General features: G+C 40.2%; 1 protein-coding gene across 1 annotated transcript in view; it reads left to right on the forward strand.

The window, feature by feature from the left end:
• Positions 1–13347, forward strand: part of LOC117360815 (ubiquitin carboxyl-terminal hydrolase 12-like) — a 71125-nt gene extending 57778 nt beyond the window's left edge. Inside the window, exon 9 of the mRNA XM_033945252.1 lies at positions 9454–13347. Coding sequence (XP_033801143.1) covers positions 9454–9555 — 102 coding nt within the window. The 3' untranslated portion in view covers positions 9556–13347. The remainder of the gene's footprint in view (positions 1–9453) is intronic.
• The last annotated feature ends 721 nt before the right edge of the window (positions 13348–14068 follow it).

Genomic DNA, 14068 nt, shown 5'->3' on the forward strand with positions numbered 1-14068 from the left:
TTGTTATTTTTGTAATAAATATATATCAATAAATAATCCCTTATTTGTTTTATTTTAAATAATATGGGAATTCAATGATATATAATTAAGTATTTTATGATCAAAAAATCCCCCTCCTATGGAGGAACCCACCGTAAAAGCACATCTCGATTTCACATATATATTTCTTTTACTTTTATGTTAGTTGAATCCAGAAGAGAGAATAATTTCAATACAAACTCATTTCCTTCAAGTATATCTCAGTCCACCTTTATTCTTGATTGTAGTTTTCTATTCCGTTTTGAATTTTCATTTTCTCTTCTTTTCTTCTTTTCCCAATGTATGTAGTTCTTCTCTTTATATGATCAATACGATGCAACAACAAGATCTGTCCATAAGTTCAACGGTTATACAAAAGTCTTTCTTTATAGTTCCGGTGTCTGCTCTGTCTATCACATGTAGTTCCCTCGCTTTGACATCTGGGAATCTGAGTCTTTATTCTCTCCTCTGTATCTAGTGTTATATATGTTCGAGATGCACCCCCACTGCGCATCCCCCCATGGAGGAAGATCTTTACTTTATATTGTATTAAATTAATTAAAATTATAAAGTAGTCTTTCAAATATTTTCTATTTTTCTAAAAATGAAAATCATTTATCTGAAAATTATTAATTAATATTGAATGTTCCTGAACATCTTTCCTTATAAATTCATTCTTTAATATTATATTATATTTTCCTTTAATACATTCATATCTTCCTTTAATAAACTTAGTTCATGTTTAAAACATTCACTTATTCCCTTAATAGAAGTTTTTTTATTTTTTTTTTTTTTTTGGAATTTTGATTTCATTTGAATTCCATTTTTGAATATCGTTAGTGTAGAATATTTGAATTGATTTGAATATATTACATTCTATATAGTTTTTCCAAATCAATTTATAATACCTTTTTATCAAATTAGTTATTTAACTATATTCAGTTATCTATATATAGGAACTAAAATATGATAAACAATTTAAGAAGACATTGGTACTTCCTGGTTTTGAATAAATTTTTCTAATTTCTCTGGATCATTGAAAGATAAAGTTTTGTTTCCAATTGTCACTTTCATAGTAGCAGGGTATACCAATCCAAACTTCGCTCCTAATTCTCTCAGCTTTGGTCTTAAATCCAATAACTTCTTTCTTTTTACAGCTGTATTTTTTGCGAAATCCGGCACTAGATGTATAAAAGCATCCTGATACTTCAAACCTTTATTTTTCTTGGCCAGTTGTAATATTTCTATGGCCTGTTGGTGTCGCAATAGTTTAAAAATAAAAGGTCTTGGTCCTTGCTGGTTTACTGCTCTTTTTAACGGCACTCTATGTGCTCTTTCTATTTCTATGGGAAATTTAGTTTGCAACGGAAGTAGCTTGGGAAGTAATTTTTCAATGAAGGTGACAGGATTTCCTATTTCTGCTCCTTCCGGCAAGCCAATCAGACGGATGTTACTTCTTCGTTCACGATTCGAAAAATCTTCCAGGTCTTTAATAAGTATTTCAATTTTTTTCCTGTCTGCTTGGCTATAACAGATTTCCTCTTCAACTGTCAGCATTCTTTCTTCTAAGTTGTTAGATTTCAATTCAAGCACATCCATCTTCTTATTTATATTTGAAACCTCTTCTGTTAAATCGGTAACTTTTTTAGTAATAATAGAAAGCATTTCTTTAATTTCTTTTAACTCTTTCATAACTTCTGTGTCTGTCAGTTTTAAACTGCTCTCCTGCTCCGGTTTTGCCCTTTTGCTACTTCCTGATACAGCGAAGTCGTTTTTATTCTGTTTACCAGTTGCCATCCTTTTTTCTTCTTTATTATTCATAGGACCAGTGAAATTTTAATATATCTTCCGTTTTCATTCAATTTATTTAATCTTTCAAGGTCTTTTTAACGGAGCTCTTCAATTACACGACTTTCTTCATGCGTGTCCAAGCCACGCCCCTTCTTTATTCATTTTCAAATTTGACAACAAGTGCACAAAATAATATAACTCAACAAGTTATTACACAATAGCACTTTGATATCTACTACATAAAAATCTAATGATACATTTAACCCCCCCTACCTCCCAACCTTCATCTTATTTTCAATCAGAATATACACATATTATAACTTATTATGTAAGATTGTTCCCAACACCCTCCCCCCTTTGGTGTGCCAAAAGAAGAAAAAGAAAATAAGAGAAGAAGTGATGACTATTCACTACAATATTTTGTCAATGGCCCCCATATTTTTATAAATTTAGTATTAGTCCCTCTTTGTATTGCTATTGCTCGTTCCATTTTAAATATATGACATAATGTATTCCACCAAAATGTATAACTAAGGTTTCTGTGATTCTTCCAATTGTTGGTTATATGTTAAATTGGAACCCCTGTCATGACTAATAAAAGCTTGTTATTCTCATCATCATGCCAAATAGCACTGTGTCATAAGAGTGCCACATGATTTTCCAATAATATGTTTATTTGAGGCCATATTGAATTTTTGCCTGAGGGATGCATGCTGATGAGATGTTCTACTAATAACAAAGTATGTTTCCACTGTGGAGGAAAGTATGGCCTATCCACCCAGTTCACGTGCAGTAAAAGGGAAGAAGTAGTTAGAATTACTATACGAGTTCAGTATGAAAGGAATGTATTTAAAATTATTTTTATGCCATCTATCTCCTTGGAATTAAAACAAAACAAAAAAAACTCAGAGTGCTACACTGTAACAATAATCATGATACCTAACATCACATTGCATCTTGTGTGTGGTGGACAGCCTGCACAGAGGGTATGTTGTCATCCCTACTTGGGAGGACTCCTGGTTTGTGAGGCTTTGCTGGAGATTGTGGACCAGGAAGGGGCCTAAGGCTCTGATTGGCCCAGATGCCCCATCAGAGGGGCCTTAGGCATCTGGGCCAATCAGAGCCTTAGGCCCCTTCCCGGAGCATGTGGGGAGGGGCCTGAGGCTCTGATTGAGGTGTCCTGGCCAATCAGAGCCTCGGGCCTCACCCTGTGCATCCCAAGATGCACTGGGGAGGGGAAGGCCCATTTTAGACTACACAGGCAGCTGGGAGGAGGGAGTCCACATCCCTCCAGGTCATCTATTTTGAGGTAAGGGGTGGAGACGGGGGAGGAGGTCACTTGTTAGCAGGGGAGAGTGGGCATCTCTCCCAGTGCGGGTTGGGGGGGATCAGGTCAGAGCAGGGATTTTAGAGCAGCAGGAGAGTGTGGGCATCTCTCCTGCTGCAGGGGAGTCATGGCCAGAATTTTAGGGCAGTGGGAGACTGTGGGCATCTCTTCTGCTGCAGGGGGGGGGGTTCGCAGTAGGGATTTTAGGGCAGCGGGACAGTGTGGGCATCTCTCCCACTGCAGGGGGGGATTGCAGCCGGGATTTGAGGGCAGCAAGAGACCGCTGCTGGGGAGTGAGGGGGTTGTTGGTTGAACATCACTCCCACTGTTGTTGTGTTTGGGTGGGGGTTCTTGATGTATTTTTTCTGCGCTTGTGCCCATTGCTATCACCAGCGATGGGCACTTGCAAATTTAGCAGATCTTTGCTGCTGTCCGCCGACCTCATTTACATGCGTGATTTTTTTGAGAATGTCTCGCTTTTTTAGATTCGCTATCAAAACGGCTGCGTTAGCAGACCATCACTTTTTAATGTGGTTTTTGAGAATCCTGGCCTCAAAGGCTTAATGCCAGTGGTTTGACTTGAGATGTGACTAAGATGGTGATATTGATCGTCACAATGTGCTTATCCTGATGGATTACGGTAATGTGATTATACCTCTACCTAAGACTTTACAGGTAGCCCAAAATGTAGCTATGCAACTGATATAACAGTACCAGATCATATCTCCCCAGTTTGTAGGTCACTGAACTGGCTTTCAGTTGCAACATGAATAAAATTCAAGGCGCCATGTTCCATTATCGATCACTTACTCTACGCAGAACTCCCCCATTCACTCCCTCAAATGCTTGCAGCTTATCCAATCCACTTCCATCAAATTATTTTACAACTCCCATTGCTTTGACCACACACACCCCTGCTTCATTCCAGTTACTGACTCCCAATCTCTACAGGTGTTAAGTATAAATGCCTACTAGTTTACAAAGTCCATCTTCTCGCTGCTGTCTTCTGTATTAATCTTATCATCCCTTCCCATTGTTTCCACTCTGCTGCTGCTGATCTCCTTGTTCTAACCATTTCCTGTGAAATTGCATTTAGTTACCCAAGTCCCAAGCTCTGGGATTCACTCCTTTTGCACATCAAGATCAAACCCTCTGTTCACGTATTCAAGACCCATCTTTTCTCCAAGACTCTTGGCCATTCCGTTGACTGAAAGTTATCTAGCTGACTTCATGTATCTTCTCTACCTTTCTCTCCTCTGTCTGTTCAGTTTTAGTTTTTTTTTCTATTTCCTCCTCTTTCTAGATGTCTTTCAGGCCCATTGCAGCATGTCAAGCAAAATAAATAAATGGTACCAGCATCCTTAAGATCTAGGCACTTGCTGGTATAAGTGTGAGCACCTAAAAAGGCAGGTATTTTGTAAGTTATGCGTGTTAGTGGGAGCCCTGCCTAAGTCCCCTCCCATGCTCCATCCTGTGTATGCACGCCTTCAAGTATGTGCTCTGTGAATTAAGCAGGTAATTTTCAGAATTTTGCTTAGGGCAAAATTCTTGGCATTTACATGTATATGTGCATAGTACATGTGTGTGCCTTTTTTTTTTTTTATGTTTGTGCACATCACAAACATGTAAATGTGGGTGCTTGCTTTATAGAATTACCTTACTATCTTTCATACCAAAATATCAAAGTGGCACCCTTCATGTGTCAGCTGAAAGAACCACTTCCTGGGTCATGACTTCCCTGTTCATTGCCATTGTTTGGGAAATAGGCTTAGGATTCAACTGATGGGTTGACTCATATGAGCGTGCTGCTTTTAGGAAAAGAGTGGCTCTGTAAGAAAGTTCATGTATATTTAGTAGGGCTGCATGTTGATTAAAAATTTTTAATTGTCTTATACAGTGCAAAATATAGACAGCAGAAATGTTTAAATTGCTAAACAGAAAAGAAAATCATTTTATTTACCTTTTTGTTGTCTTTTATTTTTCTAAACACTTTGTTCCCTGCCTCCGGTTCTGCTTTCCTCTCTCTGAGCTCTGTTTCCAGGGCCTCCTGTCCATTCACTATTTCTTTCACCTTCATTCCCTGCCCAATATCTATCTTTCACATCCAACTTTCTTCTATTTTTATACCTCCATCTCATACCTATCTAGTTTCCAGCTCTTCTTTCCCTTCATCCATGGGTGGCACCTCCTCCATTTCCTGCCATCTATGTGAATTTCCTCTCTTCGCTTCTCCTACCCTCTGTTCATGTCCACCATCTCCCTTCATTCTTTTTTTCTTCCCTACCCCATTTCCAATATGTCTCTCTCTTCCCCTGCCATCCAGCATCATCCCTTTCTCTCTTTTCCTCAACCATCCAGCATTTCTCTTCTCTCTCCACCCCTCACCATCCAAAATCACATCTCTCTGTCTCTCCCTCCACCATTCAGTATCGCTTATATCATCATTCCAACATACCATCGCCAGCATTGCCGTCTCTCTGTCCCGCCTCCTAATCATCTAGCATAACTGTGTCTCTCCTCCTCTCTCCACCATTATCATTACTACCTCAAAAAAACCAAAACCATCATCCCTCATTGCTCCATCTGCCCCACCCATCTAATATTGCCTTGTCTCCTCCCATATTATACATTGCTCTTAACTTTCCCCACCCCTATATCCTGCATTGCCACATTTTTCTCCTCCTCCTCCCCCCTCCCCCCATGGTTTACACTGCTCCATATCCTTCCTGCTGACAGGGCCACTGTTAGACATGCTGGGGTCCCCCCCCCCCAATTCCTCTCCTTCCTCCCCTCCCCCAGTTTCCGTACCCACCAAATGCTCTCCCTTTCTCTTCTCTTTAAATTGGCCTGTATTTGTTAAAAAAAAACAAAACACTAATGTCTTTTACCAAGTTACCTTTTAGATCATTTTAAACAGTAGAAAACAGGCATTCTTCACGAAACACAACCTTATTTTTTTCCCCCTTCAATAAAAGATGCATACAAAAATTTCAAGTTAATTAAGTATTTGATATCCTGCTTAGGCGGTTTACAATAGGTTAAAAACAAGATTAAAAATAAGATTTCTTAATAGAACCCTATCCTTTCAGGCAGGACTTTGGAACAAAAGTTTTAGTGGTTTGATCTTAAATTATTCTTCTTACCTTTAGAAGATCTTTAAAAACTTATCTGTTTGATTTTGATAAATATGTATAATCTACATATGTTAATAATTTCTCAATGTTATGTTTTATATATAATGTACTGTGTATTGTGGTGTAGATTTGCTGTGTTTTTACAGTTCTTACTTTTTTATGTAAACCGCATTGAACCATGAGGTATTGCGGTATATAAATACATTTATTACTTATTCTTATTATTTTCAACTACCCTCTCATCCAGTCTCTCGCCTTTCCCCTTCCCCTACAGAGTTCATCCAATGCCCTTCCGTCCAACAACTATCCCTTTTTAAAAATTAGCTATTCCAGGGGAACCTGCAGCCCTTCTCACCCCGGTCTGAAGTCCCCCTGCCCCCTCATCTTTTTGGATTCAGAAGGGGGGGTTGCTGTTCCAATACTGATCCTCCAGCGCAGCCCCATGTCTCCTCATGCTATTCCTCTGCTGCGATCCGCTCTCCTTTGACACAACTTCCTATTTCCACTTGGGCAAATGCAACAGAAGAACAGTGTGAGGAGGCCATGGGCAGCCCCCCTTTTGAATCCAAAAAGGTATTTGAAAAGGCGAGGGAGGCTTCAGATCAGGTTGAGAAGAAAGAAAGGACATCTCGGTCCACAGGCCCTCCCCCCCCCCCTCAATGCCGACCCTGCCAGTGAGAGTGGATGAGGACAGGGAGACAAGACAGCACATTTTGGAATATGGGGAAGAGGGGGAGAGCAATATTGGATGGGGAGAGACAAAGATGCATTGACTATGTTAAAAATTTAGGGGGAGATTCTAGAAATGGTACCTATATTTAGGTGCAGGTAGGCGCCCTACTGTCATCTAAGTTAAGTAACAAACACTGTTTAAAACAGCAAAAAACAACACAGTTAAAATGCCTACCAGCGCCTAAATAATATGTGTTGGAGGCGCTTTAGGCCGCCAAACGCAACTATGGGCGTGGCTAATGCCAGAAGTGGCGTTAGGCAGCCTAAAGCACTTATGTAGGTGTGATTCATTCAAAGATGGGCGTGGGAAATGTACGCCTGGAAAACCCTTGCCTACATTTCCGGCACCTATCTTTCGTAGAGGCGTTATTATCTATAGGGCACCGTCGCATGATTGACACGCGATTGGCGGCTGTTTTTTAGGCAGCTGCCCATATCAGCGCTTTATAGAGAATCCAGGCCTTGGGGCTCCTTTGATAAAACTGCAGCAGAGGCTTTTACCGTGGACCAGCGAGGTAAATGCTTCAGTGCTCATGAGTGTCAGAGCATTTACCTCGCTGGCCTACATGGTTTAATAAAAGCTAGTGTTAATACATTAATCGTGTTGTTAGAAACATAGAAGATGACGGCAGAAAAGGGCTACAGCCCATCAAGTCTGCCCACTCTGCTTACCCACCCCCTGTCTATGCCCTAATGACCCAATTTCCTTATCTTGACCCTTGTAGGGATCCCACATGGGTATCCCATTTATTCTTAAAGTCTGGCACGCTGTCTGCCCGATCACCTGCACTGGAAGCTTGTTTCAATGATCAACCACTCTCTCTGTGAAGAAATACTTTCTGGTGTCTGCAGCAGCCACTCTCTCCTCCTCTCCCTATTGGCTAAGGCTCTTAACATTTGCATCTCCTCTTCCTATAGGCTAAGGCTCTTAACATTTGCATCTCCTCTTCCTATAGGCTAAGGCTCTTTACACCTGCATTGTGATAGAAACATAGAAACATAGAAAAAAGCAGCAGAAAAGGGCTATAGCCCACCAAGTCTGCCCATTCCAAGTATCCCCTCCCCTGAATTTACTCCCTTAAAGATCCCACGTGAGTATCCCATTTTCTCTTAAAATCCGTCATGCTGCTGGCCTTTATCACCTGGAGTGGGAGTCTGTTCCAATGATCCACTACTTTTTCGGTGAAGAAGTACTTCCTGGAGTAGATGTCATAGAACTTTAGTAACATGGCAGATAAAGGCCAAATGACCCATCATAGAAACATAGAAACCTAGAAGATGATGGCAGAAAAGGGCCACAGCCCATCAAGTCTGCCCACTCTGCTTACCCACCCCCTGTCTATGCCCTAATGACCCAATTTCCTTATCTTGACCCTCGTAGGGATCCCACATGGGTATCCCATTTATTCTTAAAGTCTGGCACGCTGTCTGCCTCGTTAATGTGTTAAATGTACAGTCCTAATATTTAGGACACCATGAAAACACATGCACCTGCCTTTCCATGCCTGTTTCCTTTCTATCTGATGCTACACGTATTGACATCCCATCTGACTTTGGCATGCCCTATCTGTTGAAGAATGTCTGTTTCTTTAAGGCGACAGTCCTTATTTGGTGCAGTAGGATCATGCTTAAATAATTTAATGTTCAGTTTCAGGTTTCCTTTTTATTTGACCTGCCACCTATCAAAGTCATTCCTAAGCAGTTTATGGTTCCTATTTTGTGGCTTCGTTTTTGAGACATTTCATAGTAATTTCATGAATGCATTCTTGAAACATCTTATTGAACTCCTTGCTCTCGGGTGGATGGGCTGTGCAGTCACATTTCAGAGGAAGTAAAAAGTATATAGGCTGATGTGAAGACACAATGCTTATTCTTAGCTAATTGAGGGTGTCAGCGCTGATTGGATTGGCTAGTAAGATCAAACACATTATAAACTGGAGACTGCTATTGCATAGTTCTCTTGCCAAGGCCCCAACAAAACACATTGACATCTCAAGCTAAAGAATAATGGATTTATCCCCCCCCCCCCCTTTTAAAAAAAAAAAAAAAAGCCTGGCATTCTAGCATTTGGACAATAATTACCTGAATCTGGTATTCCCTGGCTGCCGTTGTATTGGACAAGAAGTGTGTTAAGTTGTCACATATGAGGATGTCAGAGTGAAATGAGATGCCAGTACCAAATAAATATTTCTTCAAGGCATTTTGGTAATTCAGCATCCTTTAGTGAGTTCTCGGTGCTATGCAAGGGGACAGAGGAGAAGATAGCAATGCAGCATCGAAACAGAAGATAGTGTTTCAGAGGAAAATCTTTTCCAAATTATTTTTAGCAGCTCTGTCTACCAGCACTTGCTGACTTTCCTGGGTTCTGAAGTGATATTATGTGTGTGTTAACTCCTCGACAGGGCTGGCTACAGAAATAAAACCATTCTAACGCTGCCTCTTGCATTGCAGAAAATCGATGCCCAAGCCATTGAAGAGTTCTATGGTTTAACATCGGACATCTCGAAAAACTCGGAGTCAGGTTATATCCTCTTTTATCAATCAAGAGACTAAATTCAAAACCACCTGACCAGGTCCAACAAATGAGGCTGACAGTCCAAGATACCAAAGTTCTGTTTGGTGTAGACAAGCAGCAGCCATCAATGTGCTGGAGAACCTCCACCAGGTCTTGGATGACAACAGCTAAAACATCTAAAACTTTGGCATCATCTTCAGCATCCTTGGGATATTTTTTAAAGTATTAACTTCCAAAATCGATCTATTTCTACTTGAAAATTCATTCAGCTGCTCTGTTTTTAATTATTCTTTTTGCTGAAGCAACACGAAGGGGTTTGTAAGTGACATTACCAGATCATCTGTCTCGGTATCTTGTTTTCTTCTGGTTTCAGTGTTTATTGTCAGGTATGACATGCAAACATAACACTAAAGATGCATTAGAACATTTTTAGGTGGCTTGCACTATGAACGCAGCATTAGGAATGCTCATGAAGTTCTTCAGTTGATTAAAAAGAAAACACTAATATGCCACTTACGAGCTTATTTCAGGCAGAAGCATAGAATATGACAGCAGTGTAGCTAAAGGACTCTAAAGCCCGGTTCTGTTTCTGGTGCAATGCCGGCTAATCTCTCTCTGACTTTCAGTTCAGCTCTTTTCTTACCTCACTCTTTATTTTAACCTCTGCTTCCTCCCATAGGGAGGCTGTTCCATGCATCCACTATGTTTTGAGTGAAAAAAAGGTTTTCCAACGTTACTTCTGAGTTTTTCCCCCCTCAGAATCTTGTACCATGTTCCCTTAGTTTAAAACTTGGTTTCCATCGAAAAAAGTTTGCCTATTGTGCATTCATTTTTTTTGTTTTGTTTTTTACTTTGAAGGTATTTGAATGTTTCTATCATATCTTTCATCATCCTCACTGGAACCTTTGGGGATATAGAAAATAGAATATTATTAGTTAAAGATGGACATCTTTGGCTCTGATTTGCTGTCTCTTCCAGTGGCAGAGTCCCATCTATCCAATATTCCAGAATATATAGCAGCTAATAATCTGGGCTCCGCCCCATTACGCCAGCCTACCTTACAGACCCTAATGGTCTGGTTGGCCCTGCCCCTACTAGCTCCACTTTCAGAATGGCCATTATGACCTCTAGTGGCAGTCTCATGAAGAGACACGTGGGGGGTGGAGGGATCTGGGTGATGGGTCTGCTACAGTTCAGGGAGGGAGAGAGGGAATGATATGCTGAGTATTGCATTAGTATCCCAATGCTCCATGGTGGTACATAAAGTCCTTCATGCAACAATGTTTTTAACTATTTGAACACCTCTTAGTCCTGTTTGTGCCAGAAAATCAGGACTGCACTCTTATTACAGGAAACCATTACCGTATTTCCTCATGTATAGGCCTCACTCAAATATAGGCTGCAGGAAATGCCGATTTAGATTTTAAAACTCTTAGATAAGCCGCCCCCATGTTATTAGCCGCGGCTTATCTAAGCGTTTTAAAACCTAAAATGGCCTATACAATGGGGTGGCCTATATATCCCTCCCCCCAGTAAATACCTTCGCCGGCTGCCTCGTGGCCAGCGGTGCAGGGCAGGAGCATTCTTATCAGCATCCAGCCAGCGCCATGCTGCTTCCTCAATGCCTGCGTCAGTTCTCACGGGACTCATGAGAACTGGTGCAGGCATTGAGGAAGCAGTGTGGGGCCAGCTGGATGCTGAAAAGATCGCCCCTGCCCTGCAACAAGGCAGCCGGCAGCCATCCAGGAGGGAAGTGCAGGTACAGGGGACTCCGCAGCTGATCTACAATGTCTTTAGATAGGCCGCCCCATATAAGGAAGCCGCACCCACTGCAGAGGATTGAAAAACATACGGTACTACTTTTTAAGAACGTCAAAACAAAAAATCTAATTGTGTCGCAATCTAAGAAAAGATATCAAGTCTTAGTGTATGTCAATTGGGTTCTGTTTATAACAAACTTTTTAGTTGAAACGATATCTCTGGCAAATAAAATGATAGAAAGATTTGGTTTGTTGCATCTGAATCAACATCTTCTTGATTACTTAGCCAGCTGAGTAACTCAATTTATAAGACTTGGGTCTCTTTTCTTGGATTATGACACAATTGTGTGGGTTTTTTGGGGGTTTTTTTGCTTTTGATTCTGTTCTTAGGTGATATATTTTCTCTCCCCCCCCCATGTCGTTCTTCAGGTGTCCTAGCTGTATTTAAGATATGATCTCTTACTGGCTTTATGAGGACAATCACTTTATATGAGGCAGTAAATTTGAGCCAAATTTGAGCCAAATTATAACTGCGACCTAAGAGTATTGTGCTGTTTTGTTTTTTAGCAAAGGTTTTATAATTAGAACCTGCTTGAGTCTGGGCTCATTCAGACCCTTATTAGACATCATCGCTTTTGGGTTCGATTTTATTATTTTAACTATGTCATGCTCTCAGTTATTGCAGAAAGTTAGTTCATTTTGATGCTAAATGTTTCCTGAATTCTTTTTTTTTTTTGGGGGGGGGGGGGGGATTCATGGGTTTGTATATGACCTGCTTAAGGGAGTCCAGTGTCGTTTGCTCTGTGTCAACAAGGACAGGTAGAGACAGGCCTTGTCTACTTCATTGCATGTAGAGAGATAAATAGAAATAAATCAAAAACGAGACTAACATTTGCTTTGTTTTATTTCTATTTATCTTATTTTTTTATTTATTACCTTCAAAGTGGCATCCAAATCTCTAGAGAGTTGTAGTCCTGTTTTCTAAGAGCAGTAAATGGGAAGAATCAGAACTACATTTCCATGCATGCAGTGGGGTAACCTCTCACCTTGCCTGTGCCCAGAGCAACCCAGCTGATGTCACTTTTAAAAGTAAAACTCTTTCCTTGCTTTGAAAGAGCTGCATCATATTTTGGTGCAATTTTGCCTCTTCATCACGGCTCATTCTAACTGCTGTTGTCATCCATGTTATCTTAGGATATCTTGAGACGGGACGAAAGAAAAAGGGAGAACATTTGTTTTTCTGTTCTGGTTGGCTCCTTGAGCTCTTCCTACTTAAGTGATAATAAACAGGACCATAGCTTTGCAATCAATGGCCATAAGTGAACAGTCCTAATCTAAGTAACAGTTAACAGTAGACAACCTTGCTAATTCAACTTATTTTAGCAAACAGCTTGTCCTTTCATTCCAGTAGGTAAAACAAATGGCTTTTTGTTTTGAATACAGTGAATGGTATTTTTCTTCTGTTTCACAAAATAATTAAAGTAAGAGTGAACAAATGGGGAGGGGTTGTTGGGTTTTTAATTTCAAAATTAGAAATGTGTGTTAATGTGAGCTAGAACCAATGGAGCAGGTACTGACCTAGAATCCCAAAGTACCATTTTTCCACAAGGACTTTTGTCAATGGAGGGATGCTTTGATGTTCTTTTTTGAAGCTTTTCTGTTTCTTAGCTGCAGGTATACCAAAAGTGCCCTCTCTCTTTGCCTCGAAGTGCACATAACTTGAGCTACCTGCGATAGACTTGAGCAGAGCACTGACCTTAAAGAGGGAGACCCAAGAACAGTATCACTTGGAAAAAACAGCCAAGTTTATTGACTTTCAGGCAAAAGTCTAGGACAATGGAAACGTAAGAAAAACAATCAGGTTCAAGACATAACGTTAGCGTTTTAGAACGTTCTTGTTTATTTATCCGTTTAAAAAAATACTCTGTGGCTTGCTCTGTCAGGATAGGGCTTGCTTCTTAGGGGAAAGAATATTAGTCTTCTAAAGACTGCCTACAAGTAACAACTTGTTCCATATGTATATATTGAATATATATTGAGGCAAATTAAAAGAGACATTATGAAAAGGAATTTGTTTGTTTGTTTGTTTTTTATTGATTGGTGAAGTAGCTTTGGAAAAAATGTGAGCATGGTTAATTGGATGCCAGCGCACTCATAAAGCTGCAGTTGCCAATTAAGCTGCTAGCTTTCATTCAAGGTGTGAAAAATAACAAAAAACATGGAAAATGACGCATAACGCAAGTTTCACCAAAATATAATTATTTATTTATTGCTTTTATTTTTCCATCATGGAACTCAAAAGACTAGTTGCGTTAGCGGGAGGTCATTATAGTTGCCAAAATGCTGGCCTTCTGATAATGAACTCAACTCGATACTTCGAAGCTCCCCATTATATACCTTTAGTCCAGTGTGACATCATTGGCCGTGGGCCAACCAAAAACAGAGGTGGTGGTCTTTAAAGTTAGACAAAGAAAATTCCTTTATGTTTAAAAGTTTCAGAAATCATATTTGTTTACCTTCATTTCTGAATATACATTAACATTTTATTACATATCTAATATTCTTTTTGTCCTTTTCACAAAAGGTATATTAAGAGAACCTGCATTTGTTAAGTGCTGAGATATTCTCAGCCCTCTCTGTCAGCCTTAGAGAAAAAGGAGAAGGAGGAGCTGTTTCCCCCTCTCCCTGAGTTGACAGCTTCAAATTTCACTGATACTCCCACAGAAGACTTCCTATGCTGGAGACTGCTACAGGTCTCCGATTCTAACTTAACCATTCCAGATGCTGTGTT

The sequence above is a fragment of the Geotrypetes seraphini genome, chromosome 5 (genome assembly GCF_902459505.1).
Source record: "Geotrypetes seraphini chromosome 5, aGeoSer1.1, whole genome shotgun sequence".
NCBI classification, from domain to species: Eukaryota; Metazoa; Chordata; class Amphibia; order Gymnophiona; family Dermophiidae; genus Geotrypetes; species Geotrypetes seraphini.